The sequence below is a fragment of the Macaca mulatta genome, chromosome 11 (genome assembly GCF_049350105.2).
Source record: "Macaca mulatta isolate MMU2019108-1 chromosome 11, T2T-MMU8v2.0, whole genome shotgun sequence".
Taxonomy (NCBI): Eukaryota; Metazoa; Chordata; class Mammalia; order Primates; family Cercopithecidae; genus Macaca; species Macaca mulatta.
In genome coordinates, this window is record NC_133416.1 from 136,460,412 (window position 1) to 136,474,299 (window position 13,888).

Genomic DNA, 13,888 nt, shown 5'->3' on the forward strand with positions numbered 1-13,888 from the left:
TTTGGGATAAGCCACTATGTTAGGCAGAATGGATAGAGCTAACACGACAAGGCCAGGGATGAATGGTGTGGTTCTGTAACCCAGCACACAAAGCAGGTGAATATGTAACCCAAGGTGAGGTCAAATGTGATAAGAAAGGCAGAGAGGGCCAGGATGCTTGGAAGGAGACAGATGTCAGCTGCTCCCTCAACATCTGGTCCCTTCTGTGCAGTCGGCCCTTTGATGGCACCGTCTCGGTCTCCATCAGAACAGCAGCTGTTCCCTCTCACACTCACCCCGCTGCCATGTCTGAACCAGGCAGCTGTGACAGCGTACGGGATGTACTGCGGTGAGACTCAACCAGGTCTCTGGTGAATCTTCCCCTACAGTTTCTTCCCTCTGCAGCACCAACCGTCACCCTCTAATCCACGCCCTCAACTCAACACCAGAAACCCCAGCGACTGAGAAAGAATCATTGCTGAAGCCAGTTCCCAACTGTCCCTGAGACCCACAGCCTTCGTCCTTGAAGCATCCCCTCTCCCAGGGGTCATGGGACCAAACGAATGAGTTTGCAAGGGAGGGAATATAAGTTATCCCTCAGATGACCACCAATTCTCCACCCCCTGCCGAGTACACAGACTCCAGGCATATTTCCTTGTCTCATAGCGCATATACTTTTAGCAATCAACATGTCGTTATACCTGAATTCTTATACACGGTTTCTCTGAGATGACAAAGTCTGTGAGTGAAGAGCTTGAGCTCCTACCACTGTCTTTACATGGTACTCACGTGGTTCCCAATGGTAGATGGTGGAGACTCCTGGGGCTCTACCAAGCACCATTGGAGTAATGTATCAGACACTCAGTGGACAAGCCTCAGACCTCATTTCACCAAGGCAGAGAGCTCAGAGCTTCTGGACTGCAGCACAGAGAGGCAGCTCAGGTCAGGCTGACCCTGTCAGATGTCCTTCCAGGGAACATCTGCTGCCTTCTTCTTTCCAGCATCAATTTTCCCTCCTCCTAGAATTTGTCCGTTCATTCAGCCTTGGTGCACCTCTTCATCTAGCTCCTCTGGCTCTAGTTAGGGGAGTCTAGCTACTCAGTATGTTCCAGGGCCTTGGCTACAGTAACTAGATAAGGGAGGCCACAAAATCCCAGTGAGGCTAAGACTTAAATCCAGGACTTTGCTGGAACTAGTGGGAAGGAGAGGAGGCACTTCCTGCTGGAGTTGCAGAGAAGAAAGGATGAAAGCCTGGAACCTCCCAAAAAACACTGATTGATAGAGAATGAAGCCAACACAGAGCAAATCAAAGCTGAGCGGTGGAGGAAGACTTGGTCCTTAGGGTACCATCTGCATCCTCAGACCCAGTCATGCCCGAATTTGCCACCCTGTACACTTCTTAGCCTGTCATGGAGTTTAAGGGGCACACCCACCTCCTGCTGGAGACGATGGGCACTCGCCAGCCCTTGATCTGATTGAGCTCGGTGTCTGAGACCTCTATCTGCAGCGGAAGTCGGGGCACCCACACCGTCATCTCTAGGGGGCTGCTCAGGTGCTGGTAGGTGAAGTTCACCATCACGTTCACCTTGCCTTTCATTTCCTTCCCATTGACAAAGACGTAGTCACATCTGTCAGAAACCTGTGAAGAGGTGAGAGAGAAAAGGGGAGGGGAAGGTGAGCTTTCATCCCATTGCATGGCCTGAGGAGGAGGAAAGGGAAGCACCCTGGCTGGTAGAGGTCACTTACTATGGGGAGGAGGTCCTAGTATGAAGCAGATATTGGCTGTTGCTTTTGAGTATAGCAGACGCTGTTATGATAGGTGCTCTCTGAGTACCCAGGCTTCCTGGGGTCCCTGTGGCTAGGTTGGTGGACTCCTCCCCAGGGGCTGCTTGTGTGTTGCCGACAGCTCCTGCCACATCTTCCATAGCAGACTGCCCTTAGGCGAGTGGAGCTGTGTCCCTCAGAGTTACCTGGGAGTTATGTCCTGCTCACCCCACTTCTCTGCCCAGTGACTACCTGGGAGGGTGAGAAGCCCAGGCTGTTTTGCCTCAAGAAGGGACCCACACACAGCACAGCTCATTCTTAAGAGCTGCTCAGGGAGCTGACTGTATTGCACCGGAAGCCGACCTTGCTTGGCCCCTCCTCTTCCGCTCTTACTCTTTTCACTCCCACGTGGGTGGATCCTGCGAACGTCCTCAACAGAGCATGTGCAGACCACTTTCCCCCGCAGGCACGGGGTGGATTCTGCAGAGTTCCCTAGAGGGGCTCCATGGGGTTCCACAGAAGTCGCTCACCAGGCGCGCCAGCTCAGTGATGCCCCTCCTGCTGCTTTTCCGAAATGTGTCCTGTCTTGCTGCTCATTCCCTCGTTCTGCATCCAGAGATCATTCCCCAAATAAACCGCCTACTCGGAAGGGCACATCACAGGTTCCGCTTTTCAGGGAATCCAAACGTGGATTCGTTTCATCCTCAGAACAACCACAGTGCTCGGCACCACTGCCGTTCTCACATTCCAGATGAGGAAGCCGGGAGCGGGGGAGCCTGCCTATGTTCCTCTGCCAGGAAGGGCAGAGCCAGGATTCAGCCCTGGGAGTCTGACTCCAGAGCCCAGGCTCTCAACTTCTGCCTGGTGCAAGGTGGCTCCTCCATGCCAGCGCTGATGGGAAGAACCAAGTTCAATGGAAGGACTTTGTTCTCTTGTCTTGTCTCCTAGCTTTCCTGGGGGAAGGCAATGAGTCCTTTAGTTTTCATCCTAAACAAGAACTGGGACGTGTCTTTGGGGGAGTGTGGGAGCCTAAATCATAGCTCCCAAAGATATCCACATCCTCATCCTTGGAATCTGTAAACGTTATCTTACTCATCAAAAAGGACTTTGTGGGTGTGACCAAATTAAGCATCTTTTCCCCTCCCAGCTTTATTGGTAAATAAGTACTTGGCAGACAAAACTGCATCAATCTAGGGTGTACCACATGATGTTCTGATACACATGTATACTGTGAAATAATTACAAATCAAGTTAGCTCACACATCCATCACCTCACATAGTCACGTGTGTGTGTGTGTGTGTGTGTGTAAGATATTTCTTAAAATTTGTATATATTTAGGGGGTACACGTGGAGTTTTGTCACATGGATATATTGCACAGTGGTGAAATCCAGGCTTCTAGTGTAAACATCACCCAAATAATGTACACTGTACCCGTTAAGTAATTTCTCATTCCTCAACCCCTTCTAGCCTCCAACCCTTCTGAACATCCAGTGTCTATTATTCCACGCTCTTGTCCATGTGTCCACTGTATTTAGCTCCCACTTATAAGTGAGACATGTGGTATTTGACTTTCTGCTTTTGAGTTGATTCACTTAAAATAATGACCTCTAGTTCCATTCATGTTGCTGCAAAAGAGGTGACTTCATTCTTCTTTATAACTGAAAAATATTTTATTCCATGTAAATATATTGTATATTCATATATTGTATATATAGTATATTGCATATTATATTATATATACACAATATAATACACAACATATAATATATAATATGTAATACAAAATTGTATTATATACAAAATTACTGTATTATATATACAATATATAGTATGTTTATATATAGTATTATATACATTGTATATAAATGTGAATTATATATTTATGTACATTGTATATAAATGTTATGAAAATGTAGTGTGTGTCTAAATTATGAGTGCAGGTGTTTTCTCAATGTACTGATCTTTTTTCCTTTGGGTAGATACTGGTAGTGGGATTGCTGTAGAGAATTTTAGTTCCTTGAGAATTCTCCATACTGTTTTCCATAATTAATTTTCCATACTATGTTATATTCCCATCAATAGTGTGTAAGTGTGAGAACATGGAAGACCCACTGCCTTTGTAAATCCTAAGTCTACCATACGGTATTATTAACTAGAGTAGTCACGCTATACATTAGGACCCCATCGTGTATTCACCAGCATAACTGGAACTTTCTGTCCTTTGACCAACCTCTCTCCATTTCCCCCATTTCCCAGCTCCTGGAAACCCCCATTCGACTCTGTTTCTATGAGTTGGGCTTTTCCCCACATATAAGCAATATCATGCAGGATCTGCCCTTCTGTGTCCGTTCTAGTTCACTCAGCATCATGTCCTCCAGGTTCATCCACGTTGTTGCAAATGCTAAGATTGTCTTCTATTTTAAGGCTGAATAGTATTCCACCGTGTAGAGACAACACATTTGCTTTATCCGTTCATTCACTGAGAGACACTTAGGTTGTTTCCATGTCTTGGCTGTTACCAGTATTTAAATTAAGGGTCTTGAGATAGGGAGAGCATCCTAGATTACTTGGGTGGGCCCGAAATGGAGCTGACTGTGCTTATAAGAGGGAGGCAGGGAGAGATTTGACTGCAGTGGGAGAAGCAGGTCCTGTGACCACAGAAACAAGACCCTGGAAGATGGAGGCAGAGACCAAGGAAGGAAGGAGGCAGCTCTGGGGGCTGGAAAATGCAAGGAAGCATGTTCCCCACTAGAACCTCCGGAGGGAGGGCAGCCCTACCAACACCTTGATGTCGGCCCAGTGAAGCTGATTTCAGACTTTCGACCTTCAGAACTGGAAGAGAATACATGGGTGTCCATTGTCTCACAAAGCTGCTGGGTTTGTGGTGTGATGATTTGTTATCACAGCTGCAGAAAACGAATTCCCGGAGGGAGTGGAGGACACACCCCAGAGCCCTGGATAATCCTCCCTGACCGGGGTGTCCTCCCTGACCGGGGCGTCCTCCCTGACTGGGGTGTCCTCCCTGACCGGGGTGTCTTCTCTGACCGGGGTGTCCTTTCTGACCGGGGCATCCTCCCTGACTGGAGCGTCCTCCCTGACCGGGGCGTCCTCCCTGACCCGGGCGTCCTCGCTGACCGGGGTGTCTTCCCTGACCGGGGCGTCCTCCCTGACCGGAGCGTCCTCCCTGACCCGGGCGTCCTCTCTGACCGGGGCGTCCTCCCTGACCGGGGCGTCCTCCCTGACCCGGGCGTCCTCTCTGACCGGGGCGTCCTCCCTGACCGGGGCGTCCTCCCTGACCGGAGCGTCCTCCCTGACCGGGGCGTCTTCCCTGACCGGGGCGTCCTCCCTGACCGGGGTGTCCTCCCTGACCGGGCCGTCCTCCCTGACTGGGGTGTCCTCTCTGATGGGGGTGTCCTCCCTGACCGGGGCGTCTTCCCTGACCGGGGTGTCCTCCCTGACCGGGGCGTCTTCCCTGACTGGGGTGTCCTCCCTGACTGGGATGTCCTCCCTGACCGGGGCGTCCTCCCTGACCGGGGTGTCCTGACCGGGGTGTCCTCCCTGACCAGGGCGTCCTCCCTGACCGGGGCATCTTCCCTGACCGGGGTGTCCTCCCTGACCGGGGTGTCCTCTCTGATGGGGGCGTCCTCCCTGACCGGGGCATCTTCCCTGACCGGGGTGTCCTCCCTGACCGGGGCGTCTTCCCTGACCGGGGTGTCCTCCCTGACCGGGGTGTCCTCCCTGACCGGGGTGTCCTGACCGGGGCGTCCTCCCTGACCGGGGCGTCCTCCCTGACCGGGGCGTCCTCCCTGACCGGGGTGTCCTCTCTGACGGGGGTGTCCTCCCTGACCGGGGCGTCTTCCCTGACCGGGGCGTCCTCCCTGACCGGGGCGTCTTCCCTGACCGGGGTGTCCTCCCTGACCGGGGCGTCCTCCCTGACCGGGGCGTCCTCCCTGACCGGGGCGTCTTCCCTGACCGGGGTGTCCTCCCTGACCGGGGTGTCCTCCCTGACCGGGGTGTCCTGACCGGGGTGTCCTCCCTGACCGGGGTGTCCTCCCTGACCGGGGTGTCTTCCCTGACCGGGGTGTCCTCCCTGACCGGAGCGTCCTCCCTGACCGGGGCGTCTTCCCTGACCGGGGTGTCCTCCCTGACCGGGGCGTCTTCCCTGACCGGGGTGTCCTCCCTGACCGGGGTGTCCTCCCTGACCGGGGTGTCCTGACCGGGGCGTCCTCCCTGACCGGGGCGTCCTCCCTGACCGGGGCGTCCTCCCTGACCGGGGTGTCCTCTCTGACGGGGGTGTCCTCCCTGACCGGGGCGTCTTCCCTGACCGGGGCGTCCTCCCTGACCGGGGCGTCTTCCCTGACCGGGGTGTCCTCCCTGACCGGGGCGTCCTCCCTGACCGGGGCGTCCTCCCTGACCGGGGCGTCTTCCCTGACCGGGGTGTCCTCCCTGACCGGGGTGTCCTCCCTGACCGGGGTGTCCTGACCGGGGTGTCCTCCCTGACCGGGGTGTCCTCCCTGACCGGGGCGTCTTCCCTGACCGGGGTGTCCTCCCTGACTGGGGTGTCCTGACCGGGGTGTCCTTCCTGACCGGGGCGTCCTCCCTGACCAAGGCATCCTCCCTGACCGGGGTGTCCTCCCTGACCGGGGCGTCTTCCCTGACCGGGGCGTCTTCCCTGACCGGGGCGTCTTCCCTGACCGGGGTGTCCTCCCTGACCGGGGTGTCCTCCCTGACCGGGGTGTCCTGACCGGGGTGTCCTTCCTGACCGGGGTGTCCTCCCTGACCGGGGCGTCTTCCCTGACCGGGGTGTCCTCCCTGACCGGGGTGTCCTCCCTGACCGGGGCGTCTTCCCTGACCGGGGTGTCCTCCCTGACTGGGGCGTCTTCCCTGACCGGGGTGTCCTCCCTGACCGGGGTGTCCTGACCGGGGTGTCCTCCCTGACTGGGGTGTCCTCTCTGATGGGGGTGTCCTCCCTGACCGGGGTGTCCTCTCTGACAGGGGCGTCCTCCCTGACCGGAGTGTCCTCTCTGACCGGGGTGTCCTCCCTGACCGGGGTGTCCTCTCTGACCGGGGCGTCCTCTCTGACCGGGGCGTCCTCTCTGATCGGGGCATCCTCCCTGACGGGGTCGTCTTCCCTGACCGGGGCGTCCTCCCTGATGGGGGCGTCCTCTCTGACCGGGGTGTCCTCTCTGACCGGGGTGTCCTCTCTGACCGGGGCATCTTCCCTGACCGGGGTGTCCTCCCTGACCGGGGTGTCCTCCCTGATGGGGGCCTTGCTGGTTAAGCTTAGAGGGGGACATGTGGCGCTGAGGAGAAACATGGGCCCAGGTCCGGTTATGAGTGGGAGCTGCTTGTGTCTTCAGTATCTGCCACCAGCAAAAGTCCTTAAATCTGATTAAAAAGCTGAATGGCACGAGCTCCGGTGGCTAATCCTCTGTGGCCTGGCCACAGTTCTCCTCGCTTCAGGGGCCAGGGTGTCTTTAATAGAAGGCTTGTTCTCTCTTAAGTCTTCATTTCTAACTCAGACTGAATCCTCATAGGTGAGCTGACTTCTCAAAAGAAAGGAAAGGGCTGGGCGCAGGCTCACACCTATAATCCCAGCACTTTGGGAGGCCAAAGAGGAAGGATCACCTGAGGTCAGGAGTTTGAGACCAGCCTAGCCAACATGGCAAAACCCCGTCTCTACTAAAAATATTAAAAAAAATAGCCAGGCATGGTGGCATGCACCTGTAGTCCTAGCTACTCGGAAGGCTGAGGCAGGAGAATTGCTTTAACCCAGGAGGTGGAAGTTGCAGTGAGCCAAGATGGTGCCATTGCACTCCAGCCTGGGTGACAGAGTGAGACCCTGTCTCAAAAAGAAAAAAAAAAAAGACAATAAAACCGGTTGCAGAATGGAGAAAATTGAGTCAACATTCAAAACTTTTATGATTTCACCTTAGAAATTTAGATTTCTAGTATCGCTTGAGAATTCGGACACTGGTGAAATGGAGCCTCCAATCTGACTTGGCCCTGATGGGGCAGAGTGGTGTTGAGGGTTCCAGTCCTTCCTATCCCACAGTGTCTTTTTGACTCTAGAGTTGACCAGCTTTATTTATGGTCTATCTCACCACTCTTCTAATAGAGAAATGTTTCTCTCGAGTCATGTCTCCACCCAAAAGTGGAGAAAACAGAAAGGGAGGGAGCCTGTGTTTCCAAGATAATTCAGAAAGAGCACATTGTTTTATGAGATGGAAGAAAATTCCTGTGTGTCTCCTAGGCAAAAATAGAATGTCATTGTCTAATGAACACAACTGAAGATGCCGTTATGATTTTCCATCAGGCTGGTCTCTGAAGACCTTACCTATGCTTACCTGGGCTCTGGGGATCTTACCTAAGCTCACCTGGGCTCTGGGGACCTTACTTCAGTTCACCTGGGCTCTGGGGACCTTACCTATGCTCGCCTGGGCTCTGGAGACCTTACTTATCCTCACCTAGGCTCTGGGAACCTTATCTATCCTCACCTGGGCTCTGGAGACCTTACCTATCCTCACCTGGGCTCTGGGGACCTTACCTAAGCTGACCTGGGCTCTGGGGACCTCACCTAAGCTCACCAGGGATCTGGGGACCTTACCTATCTTCACCTGGGCTCTGGAGACCTTACCTAAGCTCACTTGGGCCCTGGGAACCTTACCTATGCTCACCTGGGCTCTAGGAACCTTACCTATCCTCACCTAGGCTCTGGGGACCTTACCTATCCTCACTTGGGCTCTGGAGATATTACCTAAGTTCACCTAGGCTCTGGGGGACCTTACCTATCCTCATCTGGGCTCTGGAGACCTTACCTAAGCTCCCCTAGGCTCTTGGGACCCAGGTTCCTGAGCCTAGGTGAGCTTAGGAAGACACAAGCCTACTCCCCCATCAGTGGACCTGGCCCCAACTCCATCCTGGTCTGGAGAGACAACCTGAGATGTGTTCCTGCAACAGCTGGATGGAGCAGAACTTCTTCCAGCATATTCTGACGTCCATCCTTCCCTTCATAGCTCTGTTCATTGTATTAGATTGCTAGACACTCCAAACTTCCCCTCTGGGAGATGAACTGGAGAAATGTAACGGTCTAGGTGAGCCGGCAAGACCTGTTCATTACTTCTTGTTAAAATATGACTAACTGTACATGTCATATAATTTATTAACTACCACTTTACAATGCTGATGGTTTGAAGGGATGATCTATTAAAATTCTTGAACTTCTTTCATAATCCATTTCCAGCCAGTCGCACTGTTCCGTTATGGGGATACAGTTAATATTTCTGGCTCTAGTGTGCATAATCCGGCACTTATGTGAATTTAATGCCATTTCCTTCTTTTCTGTTTAAATGCTGTATGAATTTAAATCTTATTTAAATATCACCAACATTCTTGGTTAAATTTATGTTCTTCTAATATTTCTCTCTTTCCTTTTTTTTTTTTTTTCAAGAGCTAAAGCTACGGATGTTGAAATTCTGTCTTTTTTTCCCCCTCAAACTTGGCAGGAGTAGACATCCTATGGGAATGCTTGCATCCAATTTCCAAGTTAGGTAGTGCCTTTTTGTACTTAGTCTCAGTCTTGGATTAAAGATGTGGATCACCTGAGGTCAGGAATTTGTGACCAGCCTGGCCAACATGGTGAAACCCCATATCTACTAAAAAATACAAAAAAATTAGCCAGCTGTGGTGGCGGCGCCTGTAATCCCAGCTACTTGGGAGGCTAAGGCAGGAGAATCGCTTGAACTCAGTAGGCGGAGGTTGCAGTGAGCTGAGACTCATGTCACTGCACTCCAGCCTGGGCAACAAGAGTGAAACTATGCCTCAAAAAAAAACAAAAAACAAAAAACAAAAAACAAAAAACAAACCCAAACAAACAAAAAACAAAAAACAAAGATAACATTAATAATAGTGGTAACAATAATAGTAGTGACTAATATTCATTGTTTGCTACATGCAAGGTACTGTACTGAGTGTCGAGAACTTATTCCACTTAATCCTCACAACATATCTATTAGATTGGTACCCTTACCCCTATTTTCCAGATAAGAAAATTGAAGCTCAGTGTCCTGTAGCCAGTGCCACACTGGGCTAATTAATCAGAGGAGAACTTTAGCTCATTATACTAGGCTATTTATTGGAAAACAACTTTCCCTAACTCAGGTGTATCTGTTAATGAACAACACACACTTTTCTGCCAAGAAATAAGCAAATTTTAAATGGACACCCTGGAGGACACACTGGACACAGTTTTAAATGGACGCCCTTGGAGGATACGCTGGACACGGTTTTAAATGGACGCCCTGGAGGACACGGTGGACACAGTTTTAAACGGACGCCCTGGAGGACACACTGGACACAGTTTTAAATGGATGCCCTGGAGGACACACTGGACACAGTTTTAAATGGACACCTTGGAGGACACGGTGGACACAGTTTTAAATGGACGCCCTGGAGGACACGCTGGACACAGTTTTAAATGGACACCTTGGAGGACACAGTGGACACAGTTTTAAATGGACGCCCTGGAGGACACACTGGACACAGTTTTAAATGGACGCCCTGGAGGACACACTGGACACAGTTTTAAATGGACACCTTGGAGGACACAGTGGACACAGTTTTAAATGGACGCCCTGGAGGACACGGTGGACACAGTTTTAAATGGATGCCCTGGAGGACATGCTGGACATGGTTTTAAATGGACGCCCTGGAGGAGGACATGCTACAGCCGGGAGCAGGGACATGCCACAGATGGGTTTCGGGTCAGCAGGGATGCTCCATGTGCAGAGGGAAAAAGAGGCAACTTGAGCCTATTGTGGGCTGAATTTGGTTCCTTCCCTAAATTCCAATGAATCTGACTGTATTTGGAGGCAGGGTCTTTATAGGGGTGGTTAAGTAAAAATGAGGTCACTAACATGGGCCCCTAACACAATATGCCTGCTGTCCTTTTTTCTTTGAGACAGAGTCTCACTCTGTCACCCAGGCTGGAGTGAAGTGATGCAATCTTGGCTCACTGCAACCTCCGCCTCCCGGGTTCAAGTGATTCTCCTGCCTCAGCCTCCCAAGTAGCTGGAACTACAGGTGAGCATCACCATGCCCGGCTAATTTTTGTATTTTTAGTAGAGACAGGGTTTTGCCATGTTGGCCAGGCTGGTCTCAAACTCCTGACCTCAGGTGATCTGCCTGCCTTGGCCTCCCAAAGCGCTGGGATTACAGGCGTGAGCCACTGCGCTCGGCCTGGTTTCCTTTTAAGAAGAAGAGATTGGGGCATCAGGGCACTCAGGGCAGAGAGGCACCAGGGATGCACAGGGGAATGGTCATGGGGGAACACAGTGAGAAGCAGCCACCCACAGGCCAGGGAGACACCAAACCTGCAGACACCTAATCTCTGACTTCTAGCATCTGCAACTGTGAGAAAATGAAGCTCTGTTGTGTAAGCCACCTGCTCCTTGGTATTTTTTTTTATGGGAACCCTAGGAAACTGCAATCAACTATGCAGACAAATATAGTCAGCCGTTCAGTCCCTAGAGCCTGCTTTCCTATTCCAGGAGGAAGTTGCCAGCCTGCATTGCATGGAGAGGAGGCTAGCTGGAAACTCAGGGGAGAGCCAGCGTGCAGTGAGGGCTTCACAGATCAGAGGTGTTAAACCTGCCATCGAGGACAACTGTCTACCTGGCAGCCTTCCCAGCTGTGCACATGCACTGAGTTGTTTGATTTTGACAATAACCCAGCAAGGTAGGCATTACCACAATCCCCATTGTGCAGATGAGAAATTGAGGCACGAGGAGATTAGGTGACTTGCTGAAGTTCACACAGTTAGGATGCCTTGGGTCTGGGATTGGAATCCAAGCCGTTCCGGGTCCAGAGTCGGCCCTCATATCCCTCGCATGCCACAGTGCGATCGTGAGGTCTCTAGGGAGCAGAGGCTGAGACAGAAGGCCCATTAGGCCGTAATATCTGTGAAGGAGGAAGGGAAGGACCCAGGAAGGCAGCGGGAGCTCTTGGATCAAGAGGAAGACTCAACAACATTTCTGCCAGCTCACCGGAGGGGTCTGGAGCAAAGACTGCGTGCGTGGGGAGGAGCCCCACTTTGGTGAAAGTGGTCAGACCCTTGAACCACCACCATCTTTGTTAATAGCTGGGGCTACCCGAAAAAGAGCAGGACTCAGCTCAAAACACAGGAACCCCCAAGCAGCTAAGCGCTGCTACCAGCATTCCTTGAGGCTGAGCGACAGTGCTTTCCAGAAGAAAGTCTGAGTCTCTTTCCCTGTCAGCCACAGTGGACCTCTTAGTTATGACACGGAACGGGGATATTCTGGTGTTTCTGGAATCATCTATACCAGAAGATTCCGTATATAGTCTATATTCTATAGCCTATTTTCTTCTAAAATCAGAAATTCAAATTCCCAGGAAGCTCTGTTATTTTAAAATGAAAACAGAACATTTTTACACAACCTCAAATTTCCACTTTCAGTCCCTTCCTGGGTCAGAGGAAATAATGCATTCAGTGAATGTTCTCTTTTCTTTGTCCTCAAAACTGTCCACCATGTGGCCTGGGTCATAAGATCTCAGTTGTCTTCTCACAGTCACTGATGAGCAGTCTGATAGAAAATTATTTTAAAAACAATCCAACCAAGTCGCTCTTGCCATGTGCCAGGCACTGGTCCTGGCCAGCATTTCTCTGCCCCTGCCCTGTCCACATTTGGGGCTGGAGAGTTCTTTGCTGTAGGAGGCTGTCCAGGGCAGTGTAGGCTGCTGAATGGCACCCCTGGCCTCCACCTCCCGATGCCAGTAGCATCCCTCTCTCCAGCGGTGATGACCAACAGTGTCTCCAGACATTGCTAAAGAACCCCTGGGCAGCAAGAGCACCCCCGGTTGAGAACCACTATTCTCAGTCCTGTTTGTAAATGTATTCGTTCAAGCCCCATGACACAGCTTTTATGACTCTCTATTAGACAGATGAGGGGACTCTGTAAATGAATGGACATGCTTCTGTATTTTTCTTTTTCGTTCTTAAAAAAACAAACATAAAAATTTATGAACACTTACATCACCTATATCCATGGAAGAAACTTAGGAATGAGGAACTCCAAGAGATGACTAAAATTCGAGTGTAGGTAGCATCTTCCACAAAGAACAACAATTTTATAGAGAAATGACAGGAGAAAGGAAATAGCCTTGGGCCTCCGATGATTGAGAAACTACAGAAAGGTAAATATTTGGGGGAAACTAATGGAGAAAGGTTTGTTTGCAGATTTTTTCTGTGTCAACTCTGGGCTAATCATCGTCTACCGTCATCTCCAGTAAAGGAGAGTTTATATCGTCCATTTAGGTATAAAAGGAGAGGGTAGAGAGAGCTTTTCCTACCTTTGTTTCTTGTTAATTCCCTTTAACTCAACATAATTCTTATGGCAAAAACACATACTTTTGAGTGACATGCTGATTTCCCTCAAGTTGAAAGCTTGTATTGCAAACAAAAACCGCATATGCAGAAGTGTTTAATTTTAATAAACTCCAGGTGATCAATTCTTTCTTTCGTGGATCGTACCTTTGGTGTTGTATCTGAAAAGTCATCACCAAACACGATGATATCTAGACTTTCTCCTGTGTTATTTTCTAGGAATTTTATCGTTTTTGCATTTTTACATTCAGTTCTGTGGCCCACTTTCAGTTAGTTTTTGTGAGGATGCAACCCAGAAGAATAATATCAGAGGACTGACATGACTCAAGTTCAAGACTGCCTGGAAAGCCGTAATAGCCAAGACAATGGGGTATTGCTGAAAGAACAGATAAATTGATGAATAGGGAAGAAAAGAGAGCCCAGAAACAGACCTGCATAAATGTAGTCAACTGACCTTTGACAAAGGAGTAACGGCAACTCAATGGAGCCAAAGTCTTTTGACAGCCTTTTCAGTAAGTGGTGCTGGAACAACTGGGCATCAAAATTCGTAACAATGGTAGTAATGATGATGATGAAATGGATCACAGAGCTTGCATTCTCATGTATTTTGCTTTTTCAAACCATGCAGTGTGACAAATGTCCTTGTGCCTACCTACTGTGCACAGATGCCTGTTTTTCTAGGCTCTCTACCAAGAAGCAAGTCTTACAATAAGATAAAGCAGTATTTTAATTCCACTAACTC

At 50.6% G+C, this 13,888-nt stretch overlaps 1 protein-coding gene across 1 annotated transcript in view; it reads right to left on the reverse strand.

Moving 5' to 3' along the window:
- Positions 1–13,888, reverse strand: part of TMEM132D (transmembrane protein 132D) — an 827,192-nt gene that overhangs the window by 11,557 nt on the left and 801,747 nt on the right. Inside the window, exon 6 of the mRNA XM_015109701.3 lies at positions 1,413–1,618. Coding sequence (XP_014965187.3) covers positions 1,413–1,618 — 206 coding nt within the window. The remainder of the gene's footprint in view (positions 1–1,412; positions 1,619–13,888) is intronic.